The sequence below is a fragment of the Periophthalmus magnuspinnatus genome, chromosome 22, assembly GCF_009829125.3.
Source record: "Periophthalmus magnuspinnatus isolate fPerMag1 chromosome 22, fPerMag1.2.pri, whole genome shotgun sequence".
Lineage (NCBI taxonomy): Eukaryota > Metazoa > Chordata > Actinopteri > Gobiiformes > Gobiidae > Periophthalmus > Periophthalmus magnuspinnatus.
The window spans coordinates 23,253,798-23,281,551 of NC_047147.1; the positions used below are offsets into that span (position 1 = coordinate 23,253,798).

The 27,754-nt window shown below is 43.7% G+C and overlaps 1 protein-coding gene across 1 annotated transcript; it reads left to right on the forward strand.

Annotated features, from left to right (window-relative positions):
* The first annotated feature begins 104 nt into the window (after positions 1–104).
* mipol1 (mirror-image polydactyly 1) lies at positions 105–27,754 on the forward strand. Its single transcript, XM_055231063.1, has 14 exons — positions 105–179; positions 2,943–3,038; positions 9,316–9,568; positions 10,644–10,678; positions 10,751–10,835; positions 12,559–12,661; positions 12,936–13,041; positions 13,945–14,077; positions 16,403–16,442; positions 18,635–18,805; positions 19,849–19,896; positions 25,661–25,755; positions 25,821–25,967; positions 27,539–27,754. The coding sequence occupies exons 2-14, from the start codon at positions 3,029–3,031 to the stop codon at positions 27,603–27,605; spliced, it is 1,293 nt and encodes a 430-aa protein (XP_055087038.1). The 5' UTR covers positions 105–179; positions 2,943–3,028; the 3' UTR covers positions 27,606–27,754.

The following is a 27,754-nucleotide window of genomic DNA, read 5'->3' on the forward strand; positions in this document are numbered from 1 at the left end:
GAGCCGGAGGAACGAGCTGTAGCAAAAACCTCCGGAACAACAAGAACAACAAGAATCTCCACAGCCTAAGCCGGACTGGGACACAGTCCCGCACACAGCCCCGCACACAACCCCGGACACAACCCCGGACACACTGGGCCTTCAACGCAGCTTTGCACGGGCACAGGAGCCTGACTCCGGTGAGTGTTTGGCGCTAAAGGAGCTAAGAGAGCTAATGGTGCTAACAGGAATGTAGCGCATGCGCAGGGACCGCTCTCAGCTGACGAACAGATGAAAAACAGAAGTTTTTAAAGAGCTGTTAAAAGTTTGCTCATCAGAGGAGATGCTCATGGAACTTTACTGAACGTTTACTACAGGCTGTATACACCATGTTTTATATAAATAATGCTGTCTATGGAGGTAATGCACCAGGAAGTAGTAGTAGTAGTAACATTAGCAGTTTTAGCAGTAGCTCCTCATAAAGGTGAATGTGATTCACTTAAACCAAACATTAATGCATTTTCACATCATCAACACATTTAACCTCCTACGGGACACTCCAACAATGAAGTCTGCTCTTTACAACCAGGTCAGTATTGCCACACAGGGGGAGGGCATCTGACACACTTTCTCTTCTGCAGACCATGTTCCTGATCAGGACAAGGACCTTCTGCTCCAGACCTCTGCCTGTACTCACCCTGTTCACCAAGGTACTAAACCAGGACTGGACGGGTCCAAATCAGGGTTCATACTAGATCTAAAGCAGGTCTAAAGCAGGATTGAACCAGGACTGACCCGGGACTGAACCTTGACTGACCCAGGATTGAACCTTGACTGAGCTAGGACTGAACCAGTGTCCAAACCGGGTCTAACTCGGGTCTAACTCGGGTCTAACTCGGGTCTAACTCGGGTCTAACTCGGGTCTAACTCGGGTCTAACTCGGGTCTAACTCGGGTCTAACTCGGGTCTCTCTGTAGGACCCGTGTCCTCTCTGTGATGAGGCCAAAGAGCTGCTGGAGCCGTTCAGAAACAGAGTGAGTCTCGTGAAACATGTGACTCTGTCTTGTGTCCTGATTGGCTCTCTCTGTCCTTCTGTGTTATGATTGAGTGTGAAACTATGGAGCGTGTTCCGATGGCCACCATGTTGGGACAGGACACTCGAGTGTTCTACCGTTAGAATCACTGCATTTCATTTAAAAGTTTCGCCATATTGAATGCATAGAGCATTACCCTCAAGTGGCTGCTAATGTTTACTACACGTAACAGTAGCTTTCTGCCACTTATGTTTTGTTATTTTAAATATGTTTATTGTGGATCTAAAGGTTTCTTCTTTTGTTTATTTAATTAAAATGACCAAAATTTTGGAATCACACTGTTGCTCAAGTCTCATCTTATGGGCCTTTATGTGGCTTCTATGATTTCTGTGAGTTCTTTTTGTTTCTTCTTGTGTTCTGATTGGCTGTTTCTGTTTCTTCCTATGTCCTGATTGGCTCCCTCTTTGTCTCCCTGTGTCATGATTGGCTCTGTGTGTCTCTCTGTGTCCTGATTGGCTTTCTCGGTCCTTCCCTTTGTCCTGATTGGCGCTCTGTTTTTCCCTTTTGTCCTGATTGATTCTCTCTGTACACAGGTGGTCCTGCAGACTGTGGACATCTCTAAAGCGGAACACAGAGAGTTCTGGGAAAAGTACCGGTTTCACATCCCAGTGTTCCACCTGAACGGAACTGAAATCATGAGACATAGACTGGACCCAGAGAGACTGGACCAGCTACTGAACCAGGCCAAGAACCAGGCCTGAACGGGGGGACTGAACGGGGGGACTGAACGGGGGGACTGAACGGGGGGACTGAACGGGGGGACTGAACGGGGGGACTGAACGGGGGGACTGAACGGGGGGACTGAAGCAAAGAGGGACTGGAGTCTTCTGAGTTTTTTTTTTTTTTTTTTTGTTAAACCTAAGCTTAAAGCACAAATATGAATGTGACTAGAGACACACCGATCTGGCTCTTTCTGTTCCGACACTGATTTTGAAACTTGGTATCTAGTGGTATCTAGTTTCTGTCGATACTCGATATGAGCCGATACCAGAGACTGAAAACAGGCATTTATTTAATTAAAAAAATAATAAAATAACACCAAACTGATCCAGATATTCTGGAGCTGTTATTATCTCTCAGGTAACTACAGAGCAACTTTGTGAATAAATGTTCAAACATTCTGCAACTTTCTGGATGACTACAACCTGTATATATCTCATATTTGATACCAGTATCAGATCAGTGCATCTCTAAATGTGCTTGAATCTGTAGCTGTGCTGTCTCATGGAAGTACAATAAGACATTATTATTATTATTGTTATTATCATTATCATAACCTTAACCCTGTAGTCAGATCTCATTGTAGATTCATGTTTTGTCTGTTTTGGTCAAAAGAAGGTTCTGGGGGAAGACTGCTGTTTTTGTGAATAAACTTCTGTGAGCCTCCTCTGACTCTTTTTATTTTTGTCTCAGATGCCCTCCTTTTTAAATAAGTCTTGAAATGTGATTTAAACAGTGTCCAAAACTCAGAGCTCAAGGGAACAGGAAGTTTAGTCCTTGTTTAGTCCCTGGTTTAGTCCTGGTTGGTGAAATGTGAGCATCATCTTCATTAAAGTTAATGGTTTTGTCATTGGCCAATCAGAGTAGTGTGTGGGGTCATGTGACTCAGGTGTGCTGTTGCCGTGGAGACAGTGTTTGATGGCGTCCAGAGTCCAGGACCTGAAACTGGCTCTGACCCGGACTAAGGTCAGGATCCAGGGTCTGGAGCTGCAGGTGCACAGGTAAACTGGGTCTGAACTGGGTCTAAACCAGGACTAGGACTAAGCCAGGTCTAAACCAGGACTAAACTGGAACCAAACAAGCATTAAGTCTGCACTGGATCTAAACCAGGATTTGACAGGGTCTACTCTGATCTATTGTGTTTCAGAGAGTCCGGTCCAGATTCCGGCCCTGACCTGGGTCCAGCCCGGGGTTCAACATGGATCTCCAAAGAACTGAGAGAGTCATTAGTCGACATGTACAAAGGTGAGAGTGCTACTATTACTACTACTACTACTACTACTACTACTACTACTACTACTACTACTACTACTACTACTACTACTACTACTACTACTACTACTACTATTACTATTGCTATTACTGCCACTGCTCCTACTGCTTCGATTATTGCTACTTCTACAACTATTACTGCTATTACTACTACCGCTGCTATAACTACTACTGTTACTAGTACTACTACTACTACTACTACTACTACTGGAGTATAGTATTGTAGTAATAGTACTGCAGTAGTGCACTATAGTATTGTAGTAATAGTACTGCAGTAGTGCACTATAGTATTGTAATAGTACTGCTGTAGGGCAGCATAGTATTGTTGTAATAGTACTGCTGTAGTGCAGCATAGTATTGTAATAGTACTGCTGTAGTGCAGCATAGTATTGTAATAGTACTGCTGCAGGGCAGTATAGTATTGTTGTAATAGTACTGCTGTAGTGCAGTATAGTATTGTTGTAATAGTACTGCTGTAGGGCAGCATAGTATTGTTGTAATAGTACTGCTGTAGGGCAGTATAGTATTGTTGTAACAGTACTGCTGTAGGGCAGTATAGTATTGTTGTAACAGTACTGCTGTAGGGCAGCATAGTATTGTTGTAACAGTACTGCTGTAGGGCAGTATAGTATTGTTGTAATAGTACTGCTGTAGGGCAGCATAGTATTGTTGTAATAGTACTGCTGTAGTGCAGCATAGTATTGTTGTAATAGTACTGCTGTAGTGCAGCATAGTATTGTTGTAATAGTACTGCTGTAGTGCAGCATAGTATTGTTGTAATAGTACTGCTGTAGTGCAGCATAGTATTGTTGTAATAGTACTGCTGTAGTGCAGCATAGTATTGTTGTAATAGTACTGCTGTAGTGCAGCATAGTATTGTTGTAATAGTACTGCTGTAGTGCAGCATAGTATTGTTGTAATAGTACTGCTGTAGTGCAGCATAGTATTGTTGTAATAGTACTGCTGTAGTGCAGCATAGTATTGTTGTAATAGTACTGCTGTAGTGCAGTATAGTATTGTTGTAACAGTACTGCTGTAGGGCAGCATAGTATTGTTGTAACAGTACTGCTGTAGGGCAGCATAGTATTGTTGTAATAGTACTGTTGTAGTGCAGCATAGTATTGTTGTAATAGTACTGCTGTAGGGCAGCATAGTATTGTTGTAATAGTACTGCTGTAGTGCAGCATAGTATTGTAATAGTACTGCTGTAGTGCAGTATAGTATTGTTGTAATAGTACTGCTGTAGGGCAGCATAGTATTGTTGTAATAGTACTGCTGTAGTGCAGTATAGTATTGTAATAGTACTGCTGTAGTGCAGTATAGTATTGTAATAGTACTGCTGTAGTGCAGTATAGTATTGTTGTAATAGTACTGCTGTAGGGCAGCATAGTATTGTTGTAATAGTACTGCTGTAGTGCAGCATAGTATTGTTGTAATAGTACTGCTGTAGTGCAGTATAGTATTGTAATAGTACTGCTGTAGTGCAGTATAGTATTGTTGTAATAGTACTGCTGTAGTGCAGCATAGTATTGTTGTAATAGTACTGCTGTAGTGCAGTATAGTATTGTAATAGTACTGCTGTAGTGCAGTATAGTATTGTTGTAATAGTACTGCTGTAGTGCAGCATAGTATTGTTGTAATAGTACTGCTGTAGTGCAGCATAGTATTGTAATAGTACTGCTGTAGTGCAGTATAGTATTGTTGTAATAGTACTGCTGTAGGGCAGTATAGTATTGTTGTAACAGTACTGCTGTAGGGCAGTATAGTATTGTTGTAACAGTACTGCTGTAGGGCAGCATAGTATTGTTGTAACAGTACTGCTGTAGGGCAGTATAGTATTGTTGTAATAGTACTGCTGTAGGGCAGCATAGTATTGTTGTAATAGTACTGCTGTAGTGCAGCATAGTATTGTTGTAATAGTACTGCTGTAGTGCAGCATAGTATTGTTGTAATAGTACTGCTGTAGTGCAGCATAGTATTGTTGTAATAGTACTGCTGTAGTGCAGCATAGTATTGTTGTAATAGTACTGCTGTAGTGCAGCATAGTATTGTTGTAATAGTACTGCTGTAGTGCAGCATAGTATTGTTGTAATAGTACTGCTGTAGTGCAGCATAGTATTGTTGTAATAGTACTGCTGTAGTGCAGCATAGTATTGTTGTAATAGTACTGCTGTAGTGCAGCATAGTATTGTTGTAATAGTACTGCTGTAGTGCAGTATAGTATTGTTGTAACAGTACTGCTGTAGGGCAGCATAGTATTGTTGTAACAGTACTGCTGTAGGGCAGCATAGTATTGTTGTAATAGTACTGTTGTAGTGCAGCATAGTATTGTTGTAATAGTACTGCTGTAGGGCAGCATAGTATTGTTGTAATAGTACTGCTGTAGTGCAGCATAGTATTGTAATAGTACTGCTGTAGTGCAGTATAGTATTGTTGTAATAGTACTGCTGTAGGGCAGCATAGTATTGTTGTAATAGTACTGCTGTAGTGCAGTATAGTATTGTAATAGTACTGCTGTAGTGCAGTATAGTATTGTAATAGTACTGCTGTAGTGCAGTATAGTATTGTTGTAATAGTACTGCTGTAGGGCAGCATAGTATTGTTGTAATAGTACTGCTGTAGTGCAGCATAGTATTGTTGTAATAGTACTGCTGTAGTGCAGTATAGTATTGTAATAGTACTGCTGTAGTGCAGTATAGTATTGTTGTAATAGTACTGCTGTAGTGCAGTATAGTATTGTAATAGTACTGCTGTAGTGCAGTATAGTATTGTTGTAATAGTACTGCTGTAGTGCAGCATAGTATTGTTGTAATAGTACTGCTGTAGTGCAGTATAGTATTGTTGTAATAGTACTGCTGTAGGGCAGCATAGTATTGTTGTAATAGTACTGCTGTAGTGCAGTATAGTATTGTACTGTGGAGCTTCGGTCTCTTTTTAGTTGATTTTTTGGACTTCCACAAACTTTTCATTGCTTCACTTTTCATTCAGGTCTGCCTCAAACCTGAGTCTGTCCTCCCTCTCCTTTGTCTGCTCCTCTCTCTCACTTCCTCTCTCTTTCTGTCTCTCTCTTTTTCTTCCTCACTCTCTCTCTTCTTCCTTCTCTTTCCCTCTCCCTTTCTCCCTCTTTCCTTCTCTCTCTTGGTCGCTTTCTCTCCTACTTTCTCTCTTTCTTTTTCCTTCTCTCATCTTTCCCTCTCTCCTCCTCTTTCGTGGATCTTGGGGATCAGTGAGATTTGCAGCAGAGCCCTCTCCCTCTCTTCTCTCCTTTCTTCCTCTTTTTCCCCTCCTCTCTCCCTCTCCTCTCTCTCCTCTCTTCTTTTCCTTCTCTCTTCCATAGTTTCTGGGGATCAGTGGGATTTGCAGCAGAGCCCACTCTCCTCTCCTCTCTCTCCTCCTCTTCCCTCTCCTCTCCTCCCTCCTCTCCTCCCTCCTCTCCTTCCTCTCCCTTCTCTCTCTCCTCTCCTTTCTCTCCCTCTCCCCCTCCTCTCCCTCTCTTCTTCTCTCCTGTCTTCCTTCTCTCTCCCGTGGATCTCGGGGATCAGTGGGATTTGCAGCAGAGCCGTGTAATCAGAGCGACACTGTTATAAATATTCATGCGGCCAGTTGGAGGCGCTGAGCTGCCGGCCTGAATTAAATCCAGCTTAAAAAATTAATGAGAGTTTGGCGGCGCGCTGTGATTGGCCGAGGCGGAGCGGCGATGTCATCACTTCAAACGGCCCGTCCAGCGAAACATGGACGGACATTTAAGCGGATTTACGCCAAATGTGCCGAATATTAATCTATCAGAAACCACAAAGTCCATCACAGCATTACTACAGGACAAGTACAACTATACTACAAGTACAACTATATCACAAGTACAACTATACTACAAGTACTAGTACGACTACTACAGGACAAGTACAGGTACAACTATAGTAGAAGTACTAGTAGGACTACTACAGGATAAGTACAAGTGCAACTATAGTACAAGTATAACTATACTACAAGTACTAGTACAGCAATTACAACTATAGTATAAGTACAGCTGTACTACAAGTACTAATGCGACTACCATAATACAAGTACAACTGTACTACAGGTACTAGTACTACTACTACAGGGCAAGTACAAGTGTAACTATAATAGAAATACTAGTATGACTACTACTATAGTAGAAGTAGTAGTAGTAGTAGTAGTAGTAGCAGCAGCAGTAGCAGTAGTAGTAGTAGTAGTAGTAGTAGTGTGTTATTGTGAGTACTGTGGGTTTGTGGCACAGCAGAAACAGCTGGAATCAGAATCTGCATAAACTCCATTTCCCATGAGCCCCTGCAGCGGAGCCATGTGCAGATCTCACATCATCTCACACTGTTTACTCCCTCATATTTTACACTATTTATTTAAACTTATTCATGATGGGCAGTCCTGGTTCAGTCCTGGTTTAGATCTGGTTTAGATTTGGCTTAGTCCTGCTTTCTTCCTGCTTTAGATTTGGTTTAGTCTTGGTTTAGTCCTGGTTTAGTCCAGGTTTAGTCATGATTTAGTCCTGATTTAGTCCTGGTCTAGTCCTGGTTAAGTCCTGGTTTAGTCCTGGTTTAGTCCTGGTTTAGTCCTGGTTTAGTCCTGGTTTAGTCCTGGTTTAGTCCTGTCGTCTGGAGACCCCCCACATCATTCAAGTTAGGACTGTCATTCCCCAATCTCACTGTGAATCTGCATCAGTCATGCTAATCGTTAGCTTGCTTTCATTTTCATGATTAGACTCCACAAACAGTTGTATGTTATGTAGGTTAAATCTTAGTTCTTCATTTAAGTGAAGTTGAGTTTGCAAATAAAGTTTGATAAGGTTTATTTTGATAAGGACGCAGTTCAAATCCCGTCTGGCTGTGATTACATGAAATTCAAACCTCAACTCACAGCCATGTTTGTCTGTGCTCATCTGTTTGCTCTATGGGTGCGCTCACACTTAGTCCTTATGTAGACTTGGTTCGGTCCTGTTCTAGTCCTGATCTAGTCCTGGTCTAGTTCTGGTCTAGTTCTGGTCTAGTTCTGGTCTAGTCCTGGTCTAGTCCTGGTCTAGTCCTGGTCTAGTCCTGGTCTAGTCCTGGTCTAGTCCTGGTTTAGTCCTGCTTCAGTCCTGCTTCAGTCCTGCTTTAGACTTGGTTTAGTCCTGGTTTAGTCCTACTTTAGGCCTGATTTAGTCCTTGTTTAGGACTGTCATTCCCCAATCTGAGTCACTGCCGAATCTTCGTCAGTCATGCTAGCTGTCAGCTTGCCTTTATTTTCATGATTTGACTCCACAAATAGTTGTATGTTGTGTCAAACTTTAGTTCTTCTTCATTTAAGTGAAATAGAGTTTGCAAATAAAGTTTGATAAGGTTTATTTTGATAAAGACTCAAATCCCATCTGGCTGTAGTCCTGGTCTAGTCCTGGTTTAATTCGGGTCTACTGCAGTACTTTTACAACAATACTATACTGCACTACTGGTTTAATTCTGGTCCAGTCCTGGTCCCTGTGTGTTGCAGGAGTGAAAAGTGTGACACATATTTGTGCTGAAGCATCTGGGCATGTGCAGATCCAATTTTGACACAAATTTGGCTAGGATACTCTGACCTCTGACCCCACCAGAGGAGATGTCACACAGGGGTCACACTGGCCATAGAGGGCAGTAGTAATTCTCTTCAGTGATTGAGTTCTTTGTTTGTTCTTCACCTGAGCTCCTATTAACACCGGCTCATTAACACTCGAATTAACATGGTATTAGTGCTGTGTTATTAGCACAGTGCGTTAGCCTCTTCATTAGCCTTCTCTATTAGCGCTCTGTATTAGCTGCTACATTAGCGCCGCATTAAGTGCGTTAATGAGAGCTGTAAACACTCGTCTTTAATGCAGTGCTTAAACGGCTCAGAGTCTAAACTGTTTGTGCAGATTTAAAGTGCTCAGGTAAAAACTCCTCTCTCCTCCTCCCCCTCCTCTCTGTCCTAACTCAGAGAAGAGAAAGGAGAGAGGAGGGTTTACCTATCTCCTGCTCTTCTGTTCTTCCTCTCTCTCTCTTTTAGCTCTAACCTTAAAAACTCCTCTCTTCCTCTTTTTCGCCATCCTCTTCCTCTTTTCCTTTTCTTCTTCCTCCTCTCTTCCTCTTCTTCTTCCTCCTCTTTCTCTTCTCCTCTCCTCTTCTTCCACTCATATTGTTCTAGCCCTAACCTTAAAAACACTCTCTCTTCCCTTAACCCTTCTTCTCTTTTTCCTCTGACCTTGTTTCTCTCTCTGCAGCTAACCCTCGTGTGAACGACGAGCTGCGACAGAGACTGCCCTCTCCTGGACGCAGTCCGCGAGCGCCTCTGTCCCTGTCCCCCCGGAGCCCCCCCAGGAGCCCCCCCAAGAGCCCCCCTAAGAGCCCCCTGACCCCTACCAAGGCCCTGGCCCAAACCCGCAGCCCTCAGACCCACAGCCCGCCCCGCAGTCCATCCCGCAGTCCATCCCGCAGTCCATCCCGCAGCCCACCCCGCAGTCCAGGGAGCCACAGGTGAGTCTCACACTGGGCAGTGGAGGTTTTCATACTGTAGAATGTGATGTCATACTCCAGATGGGGTCAGGGGTCACACACAGTTCTATTAATTACATTATACTTAACCATGAAATGTACAAAAGGTGAATTCACAAAAGTTTAATCTGATCATTTCTATTAGACACTTGACCAGTAAACCTCTAGACCAACAGAAATCTGCATTTTAACAATATTTGTTTTGGCTTCTCCCATCTGTCTTAAATATGACTGGCCTCTAGAATGTGGTGATGTCATCTGAAACCACAGTATGTATACAGAAGTGGACCAAGTGAGTGTGACGTTACCCACAGTGTTGAACTCCAAATGAAACTCCAAATGTAGCATGTAGCAGTTATAGGGGCTAATGTGCATCCAGGAGCCATTTTGGAAATCTTAGCGTTAAACCAAAGATCCAATTAGGAGCAAGGTTGTTGAAGGTAACGCCCCTTTCTTATATCCATTTATATATACAATATCTGGATATGTCTATCCCGCTAATGCCATGTTCCATGAAGTGATCATGGGCACACTTCATCTCAGATTTTATTTCAATATTTTGCCCTTAAATTAAGATATTAAAATTAATAAGAGACTAATCAGGCACCCTGTCACTACTGCTAACATGCAACAGGCTTGATTGACAGCGTTGCTAAAAACTCATGAGCGCATGGTCTAACACTCTTCTCTCATCAAAATCATGCCTGAAGAGGTTAGATGTCATCCAATAGGGCCTGATCGCTCCCAGGCCCTATTCAAACCCTTCCTTAAGGTTAGTAGTAGTTTCATTAGTGGGCTGCACGCTGATTGTGTTGTGATAGTGCTCTGAAGGGGGAGTGACTTAGCACAGAGAGCAAAGGGAGGTGAGACTCAGAGCGTCAAAAACTTATAAAACATGTTAATACTTCGTTTTGGGACAATATCGCATTTTCAAAACAATAAAAGGAAACCTGGTGACCGAATATGTGATGTTTACTCCATAGAAGTAAAATACCGCCTCTTTAATACGCCACAGAATTAAAGTACCTCCTCTTTAATAATTGTGTCGTCTCCACAGAGCTGTGATCAGCCCGGACCACACCTGTCCTCCAGGTAACACTCCTCCCTTGTGACCTTTTACACATTAGAATAACATGTAAATTTTCTTAACACGCTTCTCCATAGCTCCGCCCTCTTCCCCCGCCAGAAAGTCCCCATCAGGACCCAAAACCTGCATGATGGCGGCGGAGCTTAGACCTGCGTCCGACAGGTAAGAACAAGTGCTGCTAATGTTCTAAGGCTGTTCTCTCATCAAAATCATGCCTGAAGAGGTTTTAGATGTCATCCATGCATGTTTGAATAATCTAGTGATCTTTGCCAGGCCCTATTCAAACCCTCCTTAAGGTTAGTAGTTTAGTGGGCTGCACGATGATTGTGTTAAGATAGTGCTCTGTAGGGGAGTGACTTGGCACAGAGCAAAGGGAAGGGAGACTCAGACCATGTTAATACTTTGTTTTGGGCAAATATAGCATTTTCAAAACAATAAAAGGAAACGGTGATCTAAATATGTTCTAAATGTGGTCTTTTATTTGTTCTGACACAACTCAAGATTATTCTAAAAATATTCAGGAAAGGTTCATTTCTGTCACTGGGACTTTTTAGTATCAACCTGCAAAAACTGAGGATCTAGTTTCAATACTAGTTTTAGATGAGGATTTTATTCTTTTGCTTTAGAGCCTGGTGCTGTTCAGAGTCTACAGTTTCAGTTTAAACCTGGTGCAGTTTGAGTTTAAACCTGGTGCAGTTTGAGTTTAAACCTGGTGCAGTTTGAGTTTAAACCTGGTGCAGTTTGAGTTTAAACCTGGTGCAGTTTGAGTTTAAACCTGGCGCAGTTTGAGTTTAAACCTGGTGCAGTTTGAGTTTAAACCTGGTGCATTTTGAGTTTAAACCTGGGGCAGTTTGAGTTTAAACCTGGTGCATTTTGAGTTTAAACCTGTTATGGAGACACTTTTATCAGTCTTTTATTAAACTCTCCTCTTCTGTTTCTATTCTCGCTGTTTTTTTATTGGCTGCATCTTTAGTCTTGGCGCCGGAGCCTTTTTTCCCGCGCTGTTTGTTTTTGTTCATTCACGAAATGCTCCGACCTTTCCCTTGACCGTAGAGCTGCTCCTCGTTTATTACAGCAGCAAGTTCAGCCGCCACCGCCACGGAGCGAAAACACACAAAATCAAAAGAAATAATGTCACTGTTATCAAGGAAAAGACCTCAGATATGAGAGGGAGGAGAGAGAAAAAGAGAGCAGAGAGAGGAGAGTGTGAGAGGAGAGGAGGACAGAGAGGAGAAGAGAGGGAAGAGAGAGTGGATAAAGAGAGGAGGGGAGAGAGAGCAGAGAGACCAGAGAGAGGGAGAAGGCGGGAGAGGGATGAGAGAGCAGATAGGAGGAGAGAGGGAAGAGAGAAGATAAAGAGAGGAGAGAGAGCAGAGACATGGATGAGGATGGATGAGAAAGGGAAGAGCACGGAGGAGGGAGGGAGAGGCAAGGGAGGGGGGGGAGGAGGGAGAGGAAAGAGCAGATCAAGGGACGAGGAGGGAGGGAGAAGGAAGAGAGAGCAGAAAGAGAGATGGAGGAGGGAGAGGGAAAAGAGGAGCAGATAAAGAGAGGAGGAGAGCACAGAAAGATGGAAGAGAGCACGGAGGAGGGAGGAAGAGGCAAGAGAGAGGGGGGGGGAAGGAGAGGGAAGAGAGCAGATAAAGAGAGCAGAGAGATTGAGGAGGAGAGAGGGAGGAGTGAAAGGGAAGGGAGATCAGATAAAGAAAGGAGGAGAGAGGGAGGAGGAGGGAGAGGGAAGAGAGAGCAGATAAAGGGAGGAGGAGGGAGAGGGAAGAGAGAGCAGATAAAGAGTGGAGGAGAGAGAAGGAGAGAGAGTGAGGAGGGTGGTGGGGGGAGGAGAGATGATTACTGATTGGTGCTTACATTTGATATCGTGTTTCAGGATGGAGCTCTTGACCAATCAGAACACAGCGTTCCAGGACAGAGACAAAAACATCTCATTTTTACTGAAGGAGCTCGACTCACTGCGAGACCTCAACACCAAGGTACCAGAATGTTCCACAGTATGGCTTTACACTTTCCATGGAGAGAAGTGACAGATCTGTGGAAAGGCGAGAGGCACATGTTAAATTACACAGTCCACATTTAACTTATGTAAAGGGAGTGGGTCAAATGTCTCTAGCGAAACTGCAGTTGTCCCCGTGTGTCAGATGCCCTCCCATCCTTCTGTATCTCTGTGTGTCAGATGCCCTCCCATTCTCCTGTGTCATATGTGTTAAACATAGTAAACTTTATATAAATGTAGTGATCCATGTTCAGCTCCAGGAGCAGCTGGTGCTGAAGGAAAAGGAGCTCCAGAGACAAGAACTTAACGAACAAATGAGACAGAACCAGAGCGACTCAGAAATATGGAACAGAACCACAGGTATGAACCAGCAGCAGCACAGGTATGAACAGGCCAGAACTACAGGTAGGAACGGGTCAGAACCACAGGTATGAACCACCAGAACCACAGGCTTGAATGGGCCAGAACCATTGTTATGAACCGTCAGAACTATAGGTTGAACCACCAGAACACAGGGATGAACGGGCTAGAACTACTGATATAAACCAGCTAGAACCACATTTCTGAACCACCAGAACCACAGACATGTACGGGCCAGAACCATTGGTGTGAATCGGCTAGAACCACAGGTATGAACAGGACAGATCCATAGGTATAAACTGTCAGAACCACAGGTATGAAACGTCAGAACCACGGGTATGAACAGTCAGAACCACGGGTATGAACAGTCAGAACCACTGGTATGAACCACCAGAACTCCGATATGAAAAGGCCAGAGCCACAGGTATGAAATGTCAGAACCACAGGTATGAACCACCAAAACCAGGTGTGAATGGGCCAGAAATACAGGTATGACCAACAGAAAAGTCTCATGATAAAAACTGACCCCATTAATGAGCAGCTCCGTCTTTTGTTGAACAATGGTCACAGACCTAGAAGCACAGGATAAATATACAAAGCCCCTGGGCTGCTGTTTGAACGCGCTGATGTAAATATAATTTTATTTATTTAAGTCATGATCTTTGTTTGGAGCTGCTTCTTATTTACACCTTATTATGTTTCTGTATTTATGTATTTTATATTAAATATCATTTTAAATAAGTGGGCGGTAGACATGTGACTGTGACATCGTCATATGTTATATATATATATATATATATATATATATATATCTTAAATATTTATAGATTTTAGATTCAATATGTTTATTTTATATGTTTATAATTTAGCTTAAACATGATTGTAAATGTTCTATTTTTTCAGAGTTGGTGGAGCAGCTGATGGCGGCTCAAAAAGAGCGGGAACAGGCGATGATGTCACGGCTGCTCTTGGCCAATGAAGAGCGAGATCAGGCCCTGCTCACAGCCCAAAGACTGACGCAGGCCGCAGCCGATCAGTGAGTCCGCCACTGTCACGTGATCTAATCCCAGTCAATCAGAGAACAGAGATTTGAATCCTGAAAATGTAGACACCACCCGTCTTCCCCCTCTCTGCTGCAGTCTGTAGATTCTTTATGGAGCAGTGACACATTAATTTTTCCCATAAACTTAAAAAAAATTTGAATATTAAAAGTTCAAAGATGTCACCCAAAAATCACACATGCCGTTTATAAAGCAGTTTATAAAGTTTCAGAGACAGCTTTTAAATAAAGGTATAGGTCCAAAACCTGGACTGAACCAGGACTGAACCAGGACTAAGCCAGGACTTACCCAGTGCTAAACCAGGACTGAACCTGACTGGTCCTCACTCTCATTTCACTGAATCTCTCTCTCTCAATCCCTCTCTTTCTCTCCATCTCTCCCTTTCTCTTCTTCTCTCTCTCCATCTCCTTCTCTCGCTCTCTCTCTTTCTCTCCAACTCTTTCTCTTCCTCTCTCTCCATCTCCTTCTCTCGCTCTTCTCTCTCTGTGTATTTCTATCTCTATCTCGCCATCTCTCTCTATCCTCCTCCCTCCTGCAGTCAGCAGATTCCTTATAAAAAATCCTCACTCATTTCACTAAACCTCTCCTCGTCCCCCTCTTTCCATCTCTAACCCCCCCTCTCCTCTCTCATTCACTGTCTAACCCTCTCTCCTCCTCTTCCTCTCCCTCTCTTCCACCCTTTCTCCTCTCTCCCACCCTTTCTCCTCTCTCATTCCCAGTCTAACCCTCTCTCCTTCTCCCCCCCTCGCTCTCCTCCCTCCTGCAGCCTGTAGATTCCTTATAGTCCTCACTCTCATTTCACTAAACCTCTCTCCTAGATCCTTATGTCCTTATCCCTCATCTCCTCACTCCTAAATCCTTAACTCCTTTCTATATCACCTATCTCCTAATATCCACTCTTTATCCCCTCGTCTTCTCTCTCCTCATCTGCTCTCTCCTTGTCTCCTCGCTCCTCACCCCCTCTCCTCGTCTCCTTGTCTCCTCTCTCCTCGTCTCCTCATTTCCTCATCTCCTTGTCGCCTCGTCTCCTCGCTCCTTGTCTCCTCTCCCCTCTCTTCTTCTCTTCTCGTCATGTCGACTCACCCCTCTCTCCTCGTCTCCTTTCTCTTCTCACCTCGTCACCTCTCCTCGCTCCTCTCTCCTCGTTTCCTGGTCTCCTCTCTCTTCGTCTCCTCGTCTCCCCTTTCCTTGTCTGCCCTCTTTGTCTTCTCATCTCTTTTCTCCTGTCTCCTCTACCCTCTGTCCTCGTCTCCTGTCTTCTCGTCTACTCTCTCTTTGTCTCCTCGTCACCTCTCTCTTCATCTCCTCTCCCCAGTCTCCTCGCCTCTTCTCCTTGTTTCCCCTCTCCTCATCTCCTATTCTGCTCTCTCCTTGTCTCCTCTCCTTTTTCCTGGTCTCCTGTCTCCTAGTCTTCTCATATCCTCTCTCCTTGTCTCCTCTGTCCTCGTCTCCTCTTTCATCTCCTCTCTCCTCTCCTCTCTCCTCGTGTCCTCTTTCCTCGTCTGCTCTTTTCCTGTCTCCTCGTTTCCTCTCTCCTCATCTCCTCTCTCCTCGTCACCTTCTAGTTTAGTCGTGGTTTAAGACTGGTTCAGACCTGGCTCAGACCTGGTTTAGACCCAATTTAGACCCAGTTCGGACCTGGTTCAGACCTGGTTTAGACCTGGTTTAGACCTGGTTTAGACATGGTCTTTGTGGGATCTTATTGCCTTGTGGCTCAGTTCTTTATTACAGTTTATTACAGTTCTGTCCCAGCGCTCTAGGTCCGAGATCCGGACTCGGATCCAAACCAGGACTTCAGGGACCCAGTTTAATAAAGTCCAGACTCTGGACCGAGGACTGGACCGAGGATCACAACACAATAATGAGAAATACACTATATGAAAAAGGGAGAGAGGAAGAAAGAAAGGAGGAGAGAAAGAACGAGAAAGAAACAGGAGGAGAGAGAGAGAAGGGGGGGTATAAAGGAGAAAAAGAAAGAGGAGGGGGAGGAGAGGGGGAAAAAGAGGAGGGGGATAGAGAAAAAGAAAGTAGAGGGGGAGCAGAGAAAGCCTCTGTCTTGATCTCTGGTTTAAACCTGGTTTTGTTCTATAGTCTAAACCCGGGTTGGTCTCTGGTCTAAACCCGGCCTTGGTTTCTGGTCTACGTAAACCCGGTCTTGGTCTTGCTTTTAACTTGGTCTTGCTCTAAATCCGGTCTTGGTGTCTGATCTAAACCTGGTCTTGGTCTCTGGTCTAAACCCAGTCTTGGTCTTAATCTAAGGCCGGTCTTGGTCTCTGGTCTAAACCAGGTTGTCTCTGCAGGTTTTCTTTGGAGCCAGACTCTGTGGAGGACTGTGATCTGGTGAGTTTTTCTCTTCATGTTTTTAGTTCACATGTGAATATACAAACAAACTCATGTTTATATATGTCACATCATCATATATATATATATACACACACATATATATATATATATATATATATATATACACACACATATATATATATATAGGTTCAACAACAGTCTGTGCTCAAAGAATGAGGTCAGCTGACTACCTGCATATACTGAATGACCAGGTTATTCCATAAATGGATTCAATGCCAGGATTCATCATGCTCAAATTATGGGAGCATAAGACATAATTTTCACACATGCGGTCAGAAAAATTAATGCAACACTGGATGGAATTCAGTCTTGTGACATTGCAGAAATCGAAACAATGCCACCAATGAATGCGTGCAGTAATCAAAGCTAAAGGTGGTCCAACGAAATGTTACTGTGTGACATTTTTTTTGGTGGTGTTTTTTTTGGCCTGGGTGTGTGCGTGTGTGTGTGTGTGTGTGTGTGTGTACACACGTGGACAAAATTGTTGGTACCCGTCCATTAATGAAAGGAAGACTAACAATGGTCACAGAAATAACTTGAATCTGACAAAAGTAATAACTAAAAAATCTATGAAATTTATCCAATGAAAGTCAGACATTGCTTTTCAATCATGCTTCAACAAAATTATTTAAAGAAATAATCTCACAACCTTCTGAGGCAGTCACTGCAATCAAACGATTCCTGCAACTGTCAATGAGACTTCTGCACCTCAGCAGGTATTTTGGCCCACTCCTCATGAGGAAACTGCTCCAGTTGTCTCAGGTTTGAAGGGTGCCTTTTCCAGATGGCATGTTTCAGCTCCTTCCAAAGATGCTCAATAGGATTTAGCTCAGGGCTCATAGAAGCCCACTTTAGAATAGTCCAATGTTTTCGTCTTAGCCATTAGTGGGTGTTTTTAGCTTGGGTCATTGTCCTGCTGCAAGACCCATGACCTGCAACTGAGACCAAGCTTTCTGACACTGGCCAGCACATTTCTCTCTAGAATCCCTTGATAGTCTTGATATTTCATTGTACCCTGCACAGATTCAAGACGCCCTGTGCCAGATGCAGCAAAGCGGCCCCAGAACATAACAGAGCCTCCTCCATGTTTCACAGTAGGGACAGTGTTCTTTTCTCCCAGAAGCTTTGTGGCTTGTCAACATGTATTTTGGCAAATTTCAATCTGGCTTTTTTATGATTTGTTTTCAACACTGGTGTCCTCCTTGGTCGTTTCCCATTAAGTCCACTTTGGCTCAAACAACGACGGATGGTGCAATCTGACACTGACGTTCCTTGAGCTTGTAGTTCACCTTTAACCTTTCACGTCCAGGGAGGTTAGCCACAGTCCCATGGATCTTAAATTTCTGAATAAAATGTGCAACTGTAGTCACAAGAATATCAAGCTCCTTGGAGATGGTCTTATAGCCTTTACCTTTAACGTGCTTGTCTATAATTTTTGTGATCTCCTGAGACAAGTGTTTCCTTTGCTTCCTCTGGTCCATGTTGAGTGTGGTACACACCATGTCACCAAACAGAACAGTGACGACCTGTAGCTCTATATATAGCCCCACTGACTGATTACAAGATTGCAGACACCTGTGATGTTAATTAGTGAACACACCTTGGATTAACATGTCCCTTTGGTCACATTATTTTCAGTCTTTTCTAGGGGAACCATCATTTTTGTCCAGGCCTGTTTCATGAGTTTATTTTTTTTTTATAATTCTGTTGAAGTGTGGTTGAAAAGCAATGTCTGACTTTCATTGGTTAAATTTCATAGAATTGTTATTTATTATTAATTTTGGCAGATTCAAGTTATTTCTGTGACCATCGAGTTTTTCTTTCATTAACCGACGGGTACCAACTATTTTGTCCACGTGTGTATGTGTGTATATATATGTATGTGTATATATATATATATATATATACACACTCACATGCATGTTCAGGATGTCCTGGAGCTGCTGTGTGTTTATACATAATTTGTTCATATGTAACATGTTTACACATTTGTTTTGTTGTGTACATGTATATATTTATATGTTCACATGTATGTTTAGATATACTCACATGTTCTCAGGATGTCCTGGAGCTGGTCTGTTCTCGTATACAGTGTATAGTGTTTATATGTCATGTGTATACCTCTGTGTTGTTACATGTACTTTACATGTATATACTTATATGTTCAGGACGTCCTGGAGCTGCTGGAGCAGGTGTGCGCCTCAGAGTCTGCCCAGCAGGTGGAGCAGTTTGGTACAATCCTGGTTCAGCGTGTGAGGTCGGCACGGCAACGCAGGAGCGACATCACTGCACAGGAAATGAGTGCCGTGATGGAGGAGCGCGACACTCACGCCGCCAAGGTCAGACACACCCCCTAACTCATTTACAGGCACCGCCCACTCAGGACCCACCCTCTACAGGCCACACCCACTCCCCCACTGCCTCCAATAGGCAATAGTCTGCTTCTCTCACACTGCTTTGAAGTGGTTCATTTCCTATCCTACAGATCTGGGAATCTGTCTCTTGTGGAGTTCCACAAGGATCAATTCTTGAGCTGACCCTTTTTCTGTCATAACCAGCGGGGCGTAAGGACCAAAGTTGCGAGACTCACGAAGTTTTACAATGTCTTTATTCACAATAAGTGTTCATAGAAACCAAAGTGCATATAAGTGTTCATAGAAACCAGAGTTCATATATCCACATGGCCGGGGAAACGAGGCAGCTTCATAGCATAGCGTCTGGTATTACACAGTTCATTAATCCAACGTAGCTGGGGAGCGTGGGTGCGGGTCCGTGAGCGCAGAGAGACACAGTGCACGGCAGTGAAGACACAAGACGTACCAGGGCGGAGGTGCGGGTGCTGGGGTAGTCCGGAGCTGGTTCTGGGGCGGAGATCTGGAGCAGGACAAAAGGGTTCCAATGAGACAAAATAGACGAGCATGAATCAAAGTACTAAGCCATGAGCATAATCACGTGAAACACGCGGACGTTCCGGCGCCGAGTGACTCGTCCGAACCCCTCTTATCCACGGCAGGTGGCGTTGATTGCGCTGATGGGGAGCAGGTGCGCGTGGGAGGAGTCCGGATTCCGCCCAGCTCCGGAGACAGACAGGTGAGGGAGGGGGGAAGACGAGGGCACGGGGAGAGCAGAGCAGGAACCGTGACATTTTCACATTTACCTGCCCTGATGGGCCACCTCATCGTATGGAGTACCCTAGCTACACTTATGACACTCAGCTCTGTGACTTTGGACGAGTTGGATCCCTGCAGAAGCCATCAAAAGCTTCAACATGTTGAATAGTGCTGCCAGCATACTGCTGTAGTGCTCGTGCTACAGTAGTGCTGGTGCTGCAGTATACAGTAGTACTTTGATTCCCTGATGATAAAAGTATTTTTTGTTTCAGGTAAAACGTTTGGAGGAGGAGCAGCTCAGAGAAATTCAACTCCTTCAGGTTTGTGCTACTGCTACTACTAATGCTACTGCTACTGCTAATGCTACTGCTACTACTACTACCACTACTACTACCGCTATTACTAGTGCTATTACTGCTACTGCTGCTACTACTACCACTACTACTACTGCTATTACTGCTACTACTACCGCTATTACTAGTGCTATTACTGCTACTACTGCTACTACTACTAACAGTACTACTGCTACTACTAGTACTACTGCTGCTGCTGCTGCTGCTGGTGCTACTACTACTATTGCTATTACTGCTACTACTACTACTACTACCACCACTACTACTGCTACTACTACTATTGCTATTACTGCTGCTACTACTACTACTAGTAGTAGTAATTTGTACATAAAGTAATTCAAAGTCCTTTACAAAATAAGAAAGACATTAAAATCACAATACAGTAGAGCAAATCTATAAAAAAAAAAAAAAAAAGCTGCAGATGATATTGATTTGATGTGGCTGTTAAAGTTCAAGTCTGAGTCCATTGTTACACCTAGATTTCTAGCCTGATTTGAAGGTTTTAGAGGGACACTGGAGGTGACTGCTGACACTTTCTCTGTTTCTGTGGCCAAAGATGATGACTTCAGTCTTGTCTGAGTTTAGCAGAAGAAAGTTGTTTTGCATCCACACACTGATCTGTTGGATGCAGTGGCAGAGTGAATCCACTGGTCCATATTCATCTGCTGCAGTGAGACATAGATCTGAGTGTCATCTGCAGAGTTTTGGTAGGACACATTATTGCTGCGTATTAACTGGCCTAACAGCAGCATGTAGAGATGGAACAACAGGGTTCCTAGTATTGAGCCCTGGGGCACCCCACAGGTCAGGGACATTTTATCTGAAACACATTTTCCAGGTTCAACAACTCCCTGTTTTCTAGACAGGACTTGAACCAGTTTAGTGCATTACCAGATGCCCTCCCAGTCCTCTAGTCTCTGTAAGACGATTTCATGATCGACAGGGTCAAAGGCAGGGCTTAGACAGGATCAACGCTTTGAGACTTTGCCTGCATCAGTGTTCAGGCTGATGTCATTTGTCCCCTTGATAAGAGCAATCTCAGTGCTGTGGTGGGGTCTAAAACCTGACTGGAAAACATCAAAGGAGTTGTTCATTTGGAGAAAGTTAATAAGCTGTTGGTAAACTACTTTTTCGAGGACTTTGCCTAAAAACGACAGATTTGAGATTCGTCGGTAATTGTTAAATATTGTGGCATGAAGACTGCTGTTCTTTAGGGGAGGCTTGATAACCGCAGTTTTCAAAGCTTCTGGGAATGTTCCAGATTGAAGTGACATGTTAACTCTGCAAGTGAGTGGTGACAGCAAACTGTTGAGCACAGACTTTAGAAATTTAGTGGGTAACACATGGAGGCAGCATGTAGATGAACTCAGACTAGTGATGATCTCTTGGACAGTTTTGTCAGTTACCGGTACAAAGTAAGTCAGCTGTCAAGGTGGCTGCTGGATTTTAATTTGTTTTGTGGAATTGATGGCATTTTTAATGTTCTGAACCTTGTCATTAAAAAACACTGCAAACTCATTGCACTTAATGTGGAAATTAGTTCTAACAGCAGTGGACCTGTGGGGTTTGTTAATCTGTTTACTGCTGCAAACAGGACACAAGAGTTGTTACTGCAACTTCCAATAATGTCAGAAAGATCCTTCTCCCTTGTTCTACATAAACTGTGGTTGTACATGTGCATCTTTTCTCTGTAAATCTCATAATGAACCTGGAGCTTTGACTTGCGCCATTCCCGCTCGGCCCTCTGGCACTCCCTTTTCTGTGCCCTGGCCAAGTAACCATTCATCCATGGAGCTTTCTGCTTATCTTTAACTATTTTAACCTCCATCAGGGCAATGGTGTCCAGAACATTCAAAATACTCAAACTCACAGAGTTCAACAAATCATCAACATTAGAACATGAGGCATTTTCAGTGTATCATTTCCATAAACAGTGCACCTGTTTTATCATTTGTGTCTCCTTCGAACAACAGGAACAGCCAGGGACTGACAGCCAGGGACTGACAGCCAGGGACTGACAGCCAGGGACTGACAGCCAGGGACTGACAGCCAGGGACTGACAGCCAGGGACTGACAGCCAGGGACTGACAGCCAGGGACTGACAGCCAGGGACTGACAGCCAGGTCAGAGAAGACACAGAAATGATCAGACAGAGCAACATCCACCACATTGACATTTGAAATATTTACTCCTTTTGTGATGAGCGTGTCCTCTGTTGTGGGTGGGCTCGCTGACATGCTGAGTCAGACCAAAGGTTTCAAGGACAGAACTGAGCTCTTTAGTGTTTCTGTCAAACACATTATCCACATGTACATTAAAATCACCTGTAATGACTAAACCATCAAAGTCTGTGCGTACGACTGAAAGCATCTCCATAAAATCATCAATAAAACTCACAGTGCTGCGGAGGTTTGTATATGACTAAGTAGAGTATGGAGGGGGATTGTTTTAGTCCAGGCATAGTTTTGTAAGAGATCAGGATAGTTGATATCAGAACTCTTGATCGTGCTATATTAGGTGTGAGGGGAGCCATTTTAATTCCTGATCTGATGAGGCTTTCTAGGTGGTTGAGAAGGGCCATGGATGAAGGTGGGGAGGAAGAGGAGAGTGAAGAGTCCCTAGAGGGAGTAGATGTAGCAAAGGGGACCCAGGGCTGGTCTGTGGGCAGGGGAGGTGATGGGGGTGCTGCTTGGACTGAAACCTCTGCTGGGGCTGTCACAGAGAGGTTCCAGGCCTGTGATGAGAGCCCTGGGGGAAGTGACGATGGAGATGAATCCTTCACTTGGGAAGGTGGTGGTGCTGCTGACTTGTTCTCTGGGGGAGGTGGTGGTGCTGATGAATACCTTGCTGGGGAAGATGGTTGTGGTGCTGCTGAAAAATTTGCGGGGTGAGGTAGTTGTGGTTCTGCTTGTGATGACTCCTTCTCTGGGGTAGGTGGTTGTGGTAGTTGTGGTGGTGCTGGTGATGACTCCTTCTCTGGGGTAGGTGGTTGTGGTAGTTGTGGTGGTGCTGACACATTGGCTCGGTCTCTGGCTGGTGCAGCTTCTCTCATTCCTCTTTTCTCTCACTGGCCCAGGACCCTGTCCCGGCCGGTGCCTCAGAGCGTGGAGGAGGTTATCCTTCAGCTCTCTCACTCCACCTCTGCTCAGGTGCGGGCCATTTCCCTTGAACAGGTCCTCTCATTTCCAGAATAGATCAAAGATCTCAGTGTAGTGCAGTCCTCTGGGTGCACAGGCGTTGAACAGCCGTGTGTTCAGCTGAAACAGCCGGGTAAATTTGTTCATCTTCCTTCTGTCTATGTGAGGAAGAGGTCCACTGATGAATGTCTTAACCTCCACTTTATCAAGCTCCTCAAATAATTTAAGGAAATTCTTTTTTGAGATTTCAGTCTGTTCCATTCTGGTGTCAACTGCACCCATCTGCACAATCAACTCCTCGGTGTGTTGACAAAACTTTTGGCAGGAGTTTTGCAATCTCAGAAACAGTGTAACTGGGATAGGAGCATGTTTGGAGTCTCTGATAGCATCATCTCCTAACAGGAGACCCTGATATTTGGCACAGATCATCTGTCTGCCTGTGCTCTTTTGCCAACTTTATTGCTCTTGTTTAGGGACAAAAATCCCATTTTCTGTTAACCTCAGTCTGTGGCAGTAGCAAAAATGTGTTTGTAAGTTGTATTTTTGATGTAACTATATTAGCATTATCTTTTATCACTTGTTGCATTGGCTTGGCATTTTGGTTTTTACAAAGTTGTGGAAAAGACACTGTATCACTCAGGTTTAAGTTGAAAGTAGCAGTTTTTTCACCCTCTTCTCTGAAAATAACTGTGGGCTGCTTACCACTGGAAGTCACAGAGAGTCCGGTGAAGTCCTTTTTCGGATTCTAAATCAAATATCCGTGCCTGTAGCTCATTAATTTGATAGATCAGTTTTGATCAGATTTCTGGTGGACACTGCGTTTTATCTATCTGAAGGGAGGAGATAACTACACTGAACTATATTGAAAATGGAAACGGCTGAAACTGAGCTGTATCAGAACAAGTATGAGAGCACATAGACTAGTATACGTCCATGGACGACTCTGGGATTACACAGATATAAAGCCACATGAGAATAGAAAAGAAAATACTACCATTTAATGTGGAACATTACATTGTCTAAACAGTGTTTTTATCATCTTGGAATTGGTATCGAGTATCGAGTCTGTTCCTTAGTTTTGAAATCAAGTTTGAAATTTAAGTGACTGCACTACTACTACTACAACTACTATTACTACTACTACTATAATAATAATAATAATTTATTATTATTATTATTATTGTCATTATTACACTGCTATTACTGCAATGGTCTCAGTCTAGTCCTGCTCTAATTTAATTTAGTCCGGGTCCTGGGTCTCTGTGGGCCTTTGTTCTGGTCCGGGTCTAGTCCGGGTCTAGTTCGGGTCTAGTCCTGGTCCTGATTCGGGTCTCCATGGGGAGTCTTTGATCTGGTCTTGGGCTCTTTGATGTGGTCCTGGTTTAGTCCCGGTCTAGTCCTGGTCCGGGTCTCCATGGGGAGTCTTTGATCTGGTCTTGGACTCTTTGATGTAGCGTTTGCTGAATCCCGATGACTTTGACTTTATGAATATTTATGAAAATTAATGTGATGAATTTTGATGAATCTTTTTAATTAAAGACATTCAAACAGCGACGTGTGTGCAGACTCCACAGGTCCAGACCTTTAGACCAGGACTAAACCAGGACTAGACCAGGACCAGGACTAGACCAGGACCAGGACTAAACCAGGACCAGGACTAAACCAGGACCAGGACTAAACCAGGACCAGGACTAGTCCAGGACTAGAGCAAACAGTGACATGTGTGCAGACTCCATGGGCCAGACCTTTAGACAAGGACCAGGACTAGATCAGGTCTAGAGCAGGGCCAGGGCTAAACCAGGAACGGGACTAGACCAAACAGCGACGTGCACGTAGACACCACAGGTCCAGACGTTTAGACCTGGACCAGGACTAAACCAGGAATAGACCGGGAATAGGACTAAACCAGGACTAGACCAAACAGCGACTTGTGTGCAGACTCCACAGGTCCAGACCTTCAGACCAGGACCAGACTAAACGAGGACGAGACCAGGACCATTATTTATTTTTGATGTAGTTACTGTAGTAAGTGTTGTATAGTTTCTTTATGTCATTACTGTTGTGTAGTTTCTTTTTTCTCATTACTGTTGTGTAGTTTCTTTATGGAGTTACTGTTATGTAGTTTTAATGTAGTTACTGTTGTGTATATTTTTTATGTAGTTGTGTGTATTTTTATGTAGTTACTGTTGTGTACTTTCTTTACATAGTTACTGTTGTGTACTTTCTTTACATAGTTACTGTTGTGTTGTTTCTTTATGTGATAAATAGCAGGCTTATTTGGATCATTTCTTTCCTTACACTGGCTTATCTGCCTTTGCCCGATGTGAACTGATACCAAAGTATTGGTATCGGAACAGGAAAAGCTGGATCAGTGCTTCACTTGTGAGATTTGCATCAGTGAGTGTAGGGATGTCTAACTGTAACCCAGAGGTTAAAGGTCAGTGAGTTTAGATGATCTAAGACCCCAGTGAGCAGACAATGGCCGACACCGATACAGGCCCAATTTTAGAGTCCTAGGGTCAGAGGTCTAAGGTCAGGCTCAAGCACTCTGTGCTGCTGTTTCAGTCTCACTGACTCTGTCACGCCCCTTTAAGGCAGAGATTGTGGCACTGCAGAGAGAGAGAGACACTGCTATAGGTGAGCAACAGCGTCTGGAGGCGGAGCTTCAGGAGCTCAGAGCCAATCACAGGTCAGAGTCTGTCGCTATGGCAATGTGTTATATTTGAAACACGCGTAACACTAACTGTCCTTTAGCCGCTCAGAAGCCCCGCTCCCCGTTGAAGAGGTCACTGCGGCGCTCTCTGATGATGTCACCACCCTTCAGCAGCAGCTGCTGATGATGTCACAGCAGAAGAAGACTGCAGAATCAGAGCTTATCCAGGCCAATGAGAGAGTGCGGAGGTGAGTCACGTGAACTGTGATTAAACAAATTAAACACTTAATAAAAATTTATAATACAGACGCATAACAATAATGGTGATTATAATATTTGTGTATGTGTATGCACACACACAAATATATAATATCATATATACAAACACACACTATACACACATGTCTACATGCATATACACTCACCTAAAGGATTATTAGGAACACCTGTTCAGTTTCTCCTTAATGCAATTATCTAATCAACCAATCACATGGCAGTTGCTTCAATGCATTTAGGGGTGTGGTCCTGGTCAAGACAATCTCCTGAACTCTAAACTGAATGTGAGAATGGGAAAGAAAAGTGATTTAAGCAATTTTGAGCGTGGCATGGTTGTTGGTGCCAGACAGGCCAGTCTCACACACAACCATTTCTAGGGTTTACAAAGAATGGTGTGAAAAGGGAAAAACATCAAGTATACGGCAGCCCTGTGGGCGAAAATGCCTTGTTGATGCAAGAGGTCAGAGGAGAATGGGCCGAGTGATTCAAGCTGACAGAAGAGCAACGTTGACTGAAATAACCACGTATTACAACCGAGGAATGCAGCAAAGCATTTGTGAAGCCACAACACACACAACCTTGAGGCAGATGGGCTACAACAGCAGAAGACCCCACCGGGTACCACTCATCTCCACTACAAATAGGAAAAAGAGGCTACAATTTGCATAAGCTCACCAAAATTGGACAGTTGAAGACTGGAAAAATATTGCCTGGTCTGATGAGTCTGGATTTCTGTTGAGACATTCAAATGGTCGAGTCAGAATTTCATGACCACCATGTACCCATCCTCTGAGGGCTACTTCCAGCAGGATAATGCACCATGTCATAAAGCTTGAATCATTTCAAATTGGTTTCATGAACATGACAATGAGTTCACTGTACTACAGTGGCCTCCACAGTCACCAGATCTCAACCCGATAGAGCATCTTTGGGATGTGGTGGAACGGGAGCTTCATGCCCTGGATGTGCATCCCACAAATCTCCATCAACTGCAAGATGCTCCTGTCAATATGGGCCAACATTTCTAAAAAATGAATCAGCACCTTGTTGAATCAATCAAGTTAGTTACATCTTTCCTTCTAGAATTCACATTCACCTGTTTTATTGCTCTCCTAGATCTATTGAAAACATTTTGGATATCCACAAGCCAAGAGGGCTTTCTCAACATGTTGTTCCTCCTTCAGTTTTCCCTCTGTTTGTGGGAAGCACTTCAGCTCCGAGTTTGTGCTGCAGTGGATGAGCAGCAAAACGTCTTGACTCCTACAACTTTTTGTCCAGTTGACAGATTTTACTTTATATATATATATATACATACACACACAAATCAATGAGAAGAGACAACTACAAAATGGTTAAAGATCTCAACTGAACAGTTTGAAGAACAGGTTGATTTAAAGCTATGCTGTGGAAAGTAGTTAAAGATCTGATCAGTTTGTCTGGATATATGTTTAGAACACATCTGATTCAAGGTTATATTTTGAGGCTGGAGTCAAATCACATTATAAAAGCAATAATAAAATGAATAATAATTTCTGTTGTTGAGGCTGGAGCGTCTGGTGGAGGTTCTGAGGAAGAAGGTGGGAACAGGAAGTGTCCGCGCCATCGTCTGATACAAGCCCCACACCTGCCACAAGCCCACTGTCAGTCACCAGAGAAATGGACCAGTGAGGATGTGGCCTGTGATCATGTGATCTGTGTTTTGTTTGATTAAATTAAATCTGTTGGTTGTTGTTGACTTTGGACCAAAGACAAAGTTTTA

Coding starts and splice junctions, on each gene's coding strand:
- mipol1 (XM_055231063.1), top strand. Junction 10,836..12,558: donor CTTAGACCTGCGTCCGACAG/GTAAGAACAAGT, acceptor ATCGTGTTTCAG/GATGGAGCTCTTGACCAATC. Junction 19,897..25,660: donor GAGAAATTCAACTCCTTCAG/GTTTGTGCTACT, acceptor CGCCCCTTTAAG/GCAGAGATTGTGGCACTGCA.